This window comes from Gadus macrocephalus, chromosome 9 (genome assembly GCF_031168955.1).
Source record: "Gadus macrocephalus chromosome 9, ASM3116895v1".
In the NCBI taxonomy this organism is placed as follows: Eukaryota; Metazoa; Chordata; class Actinopteri; order Gadiformes; family Gadidae; genus Gadus; species Gadus macrocephalus.
In genome coordinates this window covers 19,390,893-19,400,892 of record NC_082390.1, presented here as the reverse complement: position 1 = coordinate 19,400,892, position 10,000 = coordinate 19,390,893, and the positions used below count along the sequence as shown (strand labels likewise).

The 10,000-nt window shown below is 42.8% G+C and overlaps 2 protein-coding genes across 3 annotated transcripts in view; both read right to left on the bottom strand.

Annotated features, from left to right (window-relative positions):
• The window catches only part of eps8l2 (EPS8 like 2), a 24,119-nt gene extending 20,733 nt beyond the window's left edge, over positions 1-3,386 (bottom strand). Inside the window, exon 1 of the mRNA XM_060061917.1 lies at positions 3,103-3,386. The gene's annotated coding sequence lies outside the window, so the exon portion shown is untranslated. The remainder of the gene's footprint in view (positions 1-3,102) is intronic.
• A 490-nt stretch (positions 3,387-3,876) lies between these two features.
• On the bottom strand, positions 3,877-8,450 carry LOC132465223 (transmembrane protein 80-like). Of its 2 annotated transcripts, XM_060062052.1 has the most exons (6): positions 8,384-8,450; positions 8,162-8,178; positions 7,926-8,019; positions 7,760-7,852; positions 6,245-6,446; positions 3,877-5,131 (listed from the first exon to the last, which is right to left on the bottom strand). In XM_060062052.1, the coding sequence occupies exons 1-6, from the start codon at positions 8,400-8,402 to the stop codon at positions 5,119-5,121; spliced, it is 438 nt and encodes a 145-aa protein (XP_059918035.1). In that variant the 5' UTR covers positions 8,403-8,450; the 3' UTR covers positions 3,877-5,118. The 2 variants fall into 2 exon arrangements, with proteins under 2 accessions (XP_059918035.1, XP_059918036.1); XM_060062053.1 differs by lacking the exon at positions 7,926-8,019 and having other exon boundaries at positions 8,111-8,178; positions 8,384-8,424.
• Between the last annotated feature and the right edge of the window lie 1,550 nt (positions 8,451-10,000).

Genomic DNA, 10,000 nt, shown 5'->3' with positions numbered 1-10,000 from the left:
GATAGATAGATAGATAGATAGATAGATAGATAGATAGATAGATAGATAGATAGATAGATAGATAGATAGATAGATAGATAGATAGATAGATAGATACTTCTTACGGCCCCTGTTTTACTTTTAATTATGACTCTTCCTCCATGTGGACATGGACTTCCTCCAGGGTTGTGTTTACTTCAGGGGACTTCTGTGTTTAAGCATGCATCTCTTTAGGGAGCGTCAGTACATTGTATTATTTATGGTGGTAAGAGGAGGGCGGGATGTTGTGTCAATTGTTAGCATTCTAAATGGCCAATCCGCGCGACCGACAAAAGCTCAAACGTTTCATTTTATATTCCACCATGAAGATGAATCAACTAGCAAAACTGCTTCACACTGAAGAGCTTGTGTTTCCTTTGTTTTTAAGAACAATGGAAATACTTTGAGATCATCTAGATAGGTAGAGATCATCTAGATAGGTAGATAGATAGAGATCATCCACATAGATACACTTGCAGACCGATATTTGCACAATATCACTGAGCAGTAGCCACCCGTAGATGTGAATAAAGCGTGTCTACAGGCTGGGCAGCAGGTGCGGGGCCTAGCAGCCAGACCGCTGGGGGACAATGGCAGACAGCAGGCCGATCTGCCGGCGTAATGAGAGCTGAGGCCTGCCTCTACATAGATGCCATTTAACAAAATGAGCCCTACCCTGACCAAACAACTGTTATTTTAAAGGAAAACTTAAGAAAATAAATACTTAACAAGGCCTTGCCTTAAATTTACATAATATAGAGAGAAGGCCCAAACATAGCAGAGAGTGACTTTACAGCCACGTTGGTCCTGTGTTTGAGACATGTTGTGAGACATGTAGAATGTTCATGTTTAATAGATAATAGCAGTGTGTTTGAGAGCCAAGTTTGTCTGCTCAGGAATACAAAGACATTACCTCAATGTGTGTATGTTCAGCGGCTCTACCAATGACTGGAAAAGGATACTTCTTACGGCCCCTGTTTTACTTTTAATTATGACTCTTCCTCCATGTGGACATGGACTTCCTCCAGGGTTGTGTTTACTTCAGGGGACTTCTGTGTTTAAGCATGCATCTCTTTAGGGAGCGTCAGTACATTGTATTATTTATGGTGGTAAGAGGAGGGCGGGATGTTGTGTCAATTGTTAGCATTCTAAATGGCCAATCCGCGCGACCGACAAAAGCTCAAACGTTTCATTTTATATTCCACCATGAAGATGAATCAACTAGCAAAACTGCTTCACACTGAAGAGCTTGTGTTTCCTTTGTTTTTAAGAACAATGGAAATACTTTGACAAGACTGTGTTGCATAACAAACAATACCTTCGACTGTTAGCAGGACATAAACAAGCACCTGTCATAAGGGTTTATCTCTTAGCAGATTATGAAGTTGATAAGCCTTCTTCCATAGTATCCGTGGATAATCTCCTGCAGGTAACGGGGCAAAAGCGCACATCAAAGGGAGTTGATATGCCCGCTCATGGGGTCAAAACTAGCTGTTGTTGTTATTTTTGTTTGCTAACCCTGAGTCTGAATCTAATACTAACATCGGGCTCCCCAGAGACACTTAACTAGAAAACAAAAGGGGCCAGTGAGACAGAGACATGGGATAGTGAGCGAGAATACAGCAACTCTGTACAAAAGGTTGACTTCCTCTTTCTGTCTTTATCTCCCTGGTCATCTCCTCGTGGGGCCATTGTAGCCAGCCCTGGCCCCCTGCCAGCCTCCAGGAAGGAGGTGAAGTCAGTGCAGTGCAGAGCGGGGTGTCATGTGTTGTTAAGCCCTCACCCGGCTAGCACTTTCTGTGCACACCTCCCCCACCCAGGGCCCAGGCTGTCTGTCCACCATCGATGATCACAGTCCATACCCTGTCCAATACCACACATCACTGTCTGTGGGTTTTGTGGAAACACTGTATGTTCACTGCATGGTGTGATGGACCAATACAGTGTTCAGGTTGGTTTACGTCATTAGATAGGATGCTTTTGTTCCGACTTCAATCGAAAAACATCTGTGTGTTGACTGGCTGAAATGGAATGAAGATAGGGAAGTGACCCGGTCCCTTTAATATCTGGTGATGTTTGACAGGTGCCGGTCAAAGTATAGCCCTGCACACTAACAATGGGCCTACTTCATTATTCATATCTGCATCTTTGCACCTGCAACTTGAAGGAAAATTAAATTCCTGTTTTTAAATCTGGAATCAAACAGGTGTGGTATTAACCATGCATTTATATTCAGAGATATTTCACATTAAATGAAAGCTAGAGTGGAGACCAATCAGTGACCATTATACGCAAGACTGAACCACCAATCCTCCTTAATAACCCATTGATCAGACATTAAATCGCAGATGGTGAGATTGATTACTTGAACATAAGCCAGTAGCTAGCTGTGTTTGTATGAATATCCTCATGGTCTAACTAGTGTTTTAAATTAGAGAGGTTTTCCAGATAACATTTCCATAATGTTGCTAGGTAAAGAGTTTAGTAGTTTATGCACATAGACACTAGCCTATGTCTTATGTAATGTGTAAAGAGGTCCAATCAGAGACTGCAATACAAGCCCAGATGAACTTGGGCCTATGACCCTTTTGGAAGAGATATGAGCTATCTGATTATTAATTGACCAAGACAAACTTTCGTTTGACTCTTCAATACATTTTGGTTGATATTGTGAGATCTATCCTTCCTGAGGTATGAAGTGTAGCCTATACAATGTGAGATTATTTTATTCAGCAGACCATGGCCTGAAGCCAGCGCCAAACACCAGATCAGATTTCACATGGATAACTATCAATTAGTTTATAACGATTGTACACCGCATTCGCAGGACCAAGTTCTGTTTCAAACCACAGAATAGCGTAGAATCGACACTCTAACGTTGTTATTTTTGGTGCTCCAAAGCGGTTGTTTCAGATTCTTCTTTAGGATCTGGGTTTCTAATGTAAAACTATTTTTGATAAAAGTAAAACTGTTAACTCTGTGTCGGCCACTCGTAATTCACTTCTTAAAAAACAACAACCTTGAAATAAGTCGTGAGGTGATAAATGTAGATACATTTAAAGACAATTAAACTTAGTTTTTTACCTTTAGTAAGAGCCTTGAGTGTTTAGGTTCTGTCTGGGATGCTCAGGGGAATAAGCGAGACGAAGAACAGCCAGATGCATCAGTCTGCCATTGGGGTCCAGCCAATCAGGAGACCGTCCACCGCGCTGGATGTGGCGTGGACGTTTACTTATACAGAAAATCTTTCGGAAGTTGTGGTTTGTTTGTAAATATTACAAAACAATATACATGCAAATGTAGGCTCGCTGCTCGTCCCGGACGTAGTAAGCAGACCAGTGCTTCAGGTAGGTTTGAGGAGGTGTACTGGAGTGACTGGTGACTGCAGGTAACTCTACCTGGAGGGGGCGGATCCTGGGCGGCTGCGCCAGAACATTTACAAACCAGTTTTCCTGCAATCAGACAAATGTGTTGTATTGTATTGTATTGAGTGTTAGAGTTGTGTCGCATTTAAGTCCCATGGGGTCTTTACTCTAAATATACCCAGGAGCAGGTCTGAGACGGTTTACGCACTTTGTTTAGAGCACGGATAGCACGCAATAGCCATAAACAATATCAGATAAGTGCAAAGGTATTCCACAAATTATTATATTGTACAATGACCGTTTCGCATTCTGTAAGCCTGTAATGTAGTAAGGTTACTTTTGGGCATGAAGTCGGGGACTAGAGAAGTGGATCAGGCCACTTGGATGACAGAGGATCAACTGTATGGAACATTGCCCAGGCTTCAGTGTCACCTGCGGGTAACTGGCCGCTCCTTGTCCAGGTAGTGAACCAGTATACAAGAACACCAGAATATTTCATTACATTTCAAGAGATACATAGTAGCCCCGCTCATTTATTTTGATGAATGGTACTATTCATTGCAGTGGAAAGGGGAGAGGGTGGCGCGTTAGGTTGCAGTTATATAAAAACATTCACGAATGTGGGGCAGACTGGGCCCTGGTCTCTTTTGTGCGCTCCCTTGCAGGCCGGCTGCTCTGTTGTTGCTCAAGCACCGCACGCATGATGCGATGAGAAATGCAATGTGTTGAATCTGGTCGCCATGGCCACCTTGGAAGAGGGTTTGATTATTAACTGACTGCAAAAAAAAAAGACTTTGAAGAATGCGAGATGGGAGAAAAATGGTTAAAACTCATGTTGATAAACTATACAATGCTATAAATGCAGTTTTAACTAGACGTAACCGTGGCATAATAGTGTGAACCTATAACTATCTGAAGTGTAGGATAAAATAATGAAATATAATAATGATCAGAATCAGAATCAGAATCAGAAAAGGTTTATTGCCAAATACATTTAAACATATTAGGAATTTGTCTTGGTATTCGTATTAATTGCGAACAATCTTAACACACAAACAATAATGCAAGTATTGAATAATAAGTACTGAAAACGATAAGAGTAAATAAAAAATAAAAATAAATGAATAAAGATACTCTATATAGGCCTACATATACATATGCACCGTAATCAGATAAGAAGATAAGATAAGATAAGAAAGATAAGAACCACGTTGGAACATGGACAATGCATTTGTTTCATCTGTAATGATTAACCTTTAGGGAAACACAAAAGATCAATCAGTCGTTTTATTTCAGCTATACAATTAAAAGGACATTAAAAAAAGATAACTTCCGCCCTCTAGAGGTAAAACAAATAAAAAGGCAGGTCGTTTATACATTTTCAGTAAATTACCAGAAAATACGATATAGGTTAGACAACAAACAATAATAGAAAAATATATAAACTATTATAAAGGTGAAATTATTTACAGAGATAATAATAATGCAGAATAAAATTCCCTGATAAAGCAATATTATATTGCTCTATAATTATGAAAACTATACAAAAATGCACCAAAATGCACATGTACAAATAAAATACCCATTCAAGATCACCTGATATAAGTTAAAACAGAATCCATTACCAAACCCCCTCCCAAAGAAAGCGATGTGATACTAAACAACAGAAGGAACGTGGTTCTGGTCTGGTGGGGTTTAGAGCTCCAGCTCTGTCACTTGTTGCCCAGAGATCTTCTTATGAGTTGATACTTAAGACAAAGGAAATCACAGTCAGCTTTATTCATTCTCATGGGCCATGAGCATGATGCTTTAGTTAAAGCTGACTCAAGATCCACAAGCACAGGGACCAGAAATATTTTGTCAACAATACTGTGACTATATTATGGTGTTATTCTCTCATTTCACAAACTATTATAATTATGAATAATGTGGGTTGTTCTCGGATGTAAAGAACATCGTTTTTCCGAGATCGGCTCGCTGCGGGGAAAATCTGAGAATGCGACAGCATCAGACCTGGTATACAGTAACACTTTGATGAAAGACGTGCAAATCAATAATTCAGACAGGTCCTGGAGAACCAGGCTTATATCATCAATAAAGGAAAGAGGGCAGACAAAGCAAGAGCTTGAAGCAATCCGCCTGTTCAAAACAAACCTATGAGTTGTAGTCTCCTGGAAATATCTTGTCAATCAATATGAATGAATCATGCTGATAATCTAGGACGTTTTTTACCAGTTACAAATGTAAATTCAACTTTAGATGAATATGACGATGAGAGATATTCATGTTATATTTTCATTACATTTCCCTGGTTGTGATGTGAATGACTCAAGATGAGGGTCCAGAATGTGGTCTCCCACGCTCACCCTGATACATAATAGAAGTCAGAGAGAGAGCGAGAGAGAGAGTGAGAAAGCAAGGAATAGAGAGAGAGCGAGGTAGAGAGAGAGAGAGTGAGCGAGGTGGTAGATGATAGAGAGAGAGAGAGAGAGAGAGAGAGTGAGCGAGGTGGTAGATGATTGAGAGAGAGAGAGAGTGAGCGAGGTGGTAGATGATAGAGAGAGAGAGAGAGAGTGAGCGAGATGGTAGATGATAGAGAGAGAGAGAGAGAGAGAGAGAGTGAGCGAGGTGGTAGATGATAGAGAGAGAGAGAGAGAGAGAGAACGAGAACGAGAACGAGAACGAGAGAGAGTGAGGTTGTAGATGGTAGAGCGAGGAAGGGAGACAGAGAGACAGAGAGAGAGAGAGCGAGGTTGTGGATGATAGAGCGAGGAAGAGAGAGAGCGAGAAATAGAGAGAGACAGAGAGAGAGAGAGCGAGGTTGTAGGTCATAGAGCTTGGGTGAGTGAGACATGGCTGACCTTGTGAACCGGGCGACCGTAACGAAGGCCAGGACCCCGCCGAGGCTGTAGACCCCCAGCAGGATGGCATTGAGGACGAGGTCGGCCCGCAGCACGTAGGACTGCCAGGCCAGGAAGTAGACGGAGAGCAGCATGGTGGTCCCGCTGAGGACCAGGCTCCCCACCACGGGGCCCTCCCTCTCCTTCAGGTTCCCCGAGGCCCCTGTGGTGGTGGTGGGGGTCAGGATGGAAGGTAAGATACAGGCAGGGGTGGACTGGCGATCTGGCATACCGGGCATCGTACCGGTGGGCCGGTCCGGTCCGCTTTTCTTTTTTCCTCTCTCTCTAAATTCCCTCCAATTGGGCCGGCCAATGGGCTACAGAGAGCTAGCAGTGTGTTGCCAGCATCGACGCATATTATTGGTCTATGTTTGTCATTGTCAATCAATCATGGGCTGACAGGCTCAGAGAGCCCAGACAGTGCTGTCAATCACAACACAAACCAGGGTGGGCGGGACCTCATGGCATGGGCCGAGTCGCAGGAGCCAGGACGGAAATGAAAACGCCCGGGTGGCGCTGAAAAACTGCGACTTAAGCCTCTGGAGATGGAAGTTAAATGTTCAAAATTGACAGACCTATTTGTTGCCGGGGTCAACACCCCAGCAGGTGCTGCTGCGCCGGGAGACGAGCGAGTGGAGGCATATATGCTAAGTAACGTTAGTCTGGGGCTAGCTAGGCTACATTTTGAGACATGTCCAAAACAAAGTAGAAAACGTTTTTACATTGAATGTGATGTGACCTAATTAACTGCATACTTGTGACAACATATTAGCCCAGAGTTGAAGGGCTGTGACTGTTGGTACTTGTGGTTGATTTTGTTCAAATATGCCGAATTGTGATATTATGGGTTATTATTGTTCAGATGATTTGGCTAAGCTAGCTAACAGCTGCTAACGTTAGCAGTCTCTTGTTGCCATAGCAACAGTAAACATTGACGTGGACTAATGAGCTTTAAATAGAGATGCAGAATCAAGCTGTATTGTAAATACAGATGTGATACTTTGAATTTTAGCACAAAATACAAGTAAACCTATAGGAAATAATTAGTTTAATTTGCAATATTTGCCATTGAATTTATTGTAATCTTTCAATTCATTTATTGTTTACTGAGGTGATGACTATTTCGAGAGGAATGCAATATGTGTATGTTTAAAGGTTTATGTGAAGAAACATAATATATGTGTGATAAAATGACAATTGGTTATTCATAAATGTTATTATTACTATTATTAGAAATGATCATTATACAATTATTAGTTATTTAAAAAAATGTATATATAATAAAATATATATATAACCTATATACTGTATATGTGTGTGGAGTTCACTTGACAGCATTTCCTTTTCCTCCACAGGGAGACAATCAGAAACAGCAGGGGTCTAGCTTTCTGTGGAAGTGGCCGCCTGCGACAAAAGCAGGCAGGAGGGACTCATCGACCAGTGCTGCACGCGCACCCGGTGGAGGTGTTAACTCACCCAGGAAAAGACTGAGGGCCTCCAGGGCAGCCATCAGCAGCAGCAGCCCCAGGTCGCAGGCGAGCCGCTCCTCAGGGTAGCTGAGGACCTGACCTGATGGACAAACCCACGTCGTCTGTCAGGTCATGTGTCTGACTCTGGATTCATGAAAGCTCCCGGTACTCACTCTTGTAGATGATCATGCAGAGGGTGCACAGGAAGTAGAAGACAAAGTAGATGGCAGACAAATACAGCAGCAGTTGGAAGGGGACGGAGGAGAGCTTGGCATTGAGTTAAGGAGCTGTTTGAGCTGTTGCTACTACTGACTTCGATGTCATGTCAGTGAAAGCTATTTATGTTAGATTGACTTACGATTTCCCACTTTGAGATGTAAGTGTACAATTGGTGATGATGAAAGGATACGACGATGGCAGACCTTCCTACAGAAGAGCAGATGAGAGAGATTAGATTGGGACATTTAGTTTATGGTTACGTTATTTTATCACAGTAGCAGTTCACACAACATCTATTGAATATCTGTATTTTGCATATATAGGATTATATATTTGATACGATTTTTGTAAATAGACAGTTTGTGCACAATTGAAACAAACAAAGGTGTCCATAGCAACGCGTTCTCCCAACCTGTTCTGGGCAGCGCCATCTTGCATTTCTGAAGTTTATTTTTCCGCCTATCAGAGTTCAGCAAAGAGTCAATGGCGCCACCTATAGGCTGGAACACAAACTACAACCTTTGTTTTCTGCAAAGAAAGAAAGGCCGTTCGGCCTATGGCAAAAACACCTAAGCCTTGTACACCATTGTGGTATTTTTAAGACCCCAGGGGGAAGGAGTGTAGAGCCTTGTTCCACACACACGCACACACACACACACACACACACACACACACACACACACACACACACACACACACACACACACACACACACACACACACACACACACGCTACTGATTCCTATTGCACATGCACGTCTGGTCTGTGATCTGCGGTCTGCGGTCACGTCAGGGCATAACTGACGGTTTACACCTGCAGTGGAGTAATGCAATGCAATGTAGCGTGTAATGCCATAGGATATGACTTTATTCTGAATCATTTAGGAGATCCCCCTATAATGAATGAATGAATCCATACATTGTTCATTTAACCCATGTCTATTGTTTGATTCTGTCGCTGCATGTCTTTCTATCTTAACTCACTCGCATGCACGCACAGACACAGCACAACGACATGTAATCATATAGGCCCGCGTGCACTAATACTACACGCCAAGATGAACTGTAAAGCCAGGCCCAGATGTTTTATTGTCCCCTACACCCCTCTATCTCCTTCTCCTTCTGGCCTGCCTCGAAAACAATCCACACTGTGTGGCTGAAATAACGAAGGCGTTGTGTTTGTGTTGAATGGAGGAAGAGCTGTTGGAGGGGGGGGGGGGGGGGGGGGGGTGACGGAGGTGGGGGGGGAGGGGAGAGAGAGATGCTCCAGCTGTGGGGGACAAGACAAGACAACAGCATCTCACATGCAGGGGGCAGGGTTGGGGGGGGGGGGGGGGGGGGGGGGGGGACACAGTGGCATTGTTATGCAGCTGATAAATGTTGGGGAGAGAAGTGATCGTTCATTTAACACCTTGAAGAGAAACGTCCTGAGAAGACCGTTAAAGAGTCCACTTTTAATAAGAACAATAAACTCAATGCAACTAGTTGGCTTGGGGTGGTGGTCGTGTTTCATATCACACGTATACACTTAAACACTGAATCACTTATACTGTCACAAAGACATGAAAAGCTCGAGGTTTTGATAATTATATATTCTTTGTCCGATTTTTTGTCAGAGAGATAGAAGAGATAAAGCGATAAGACTGACAAAAATAAATAAACAATATGTGCCCGATTATAGAAGGCTAAATCGACTTTATCCGGACATCCTCCCATGTATGAAGGAATAAAGCACAGCCCGTGTCTAATGTATTTGATTTGCAGTGTAGCCAGCCAAGGAGTTCCCACTGACCGTCACCAGGCCTCCGGGAGTCTCGGATAACCAGACATGTCCTGGAGGGTCTGGTCTGGGTTGGGGACGCAGTATGGGTGGACTCGTGTTCGGAGCGCCCTGCACGTTCCTCTCAATTCAATTGAAATTCAATTAAATTTAAAAAAGCTTAATTGGCATGAGAAACAAACATTTACAAAAAAGCGGGTGAACTATAGGCCTAAAGAAGTATAAAACGCAAAATACTAACAAAATATA

Coding starts and splice junctions, on each gene's coding strand:
- LOC132465223 (XM_060062052.1), bottom strand. Junction 7,853..7,925: donor CTGCATGATCATCTACAAGA/GTGAGTACCGGG, acceptor TTTGTCCATCAG/GTCAGGTCCTCAGCTACCCT. Junction 6,447..7,759: donor GGCCCTCAGTCTTTTCCTGG/GTGAGTTAACAC, acceptor CCACCACCACAG/GGGCCTCGGGGAACCTGAAG.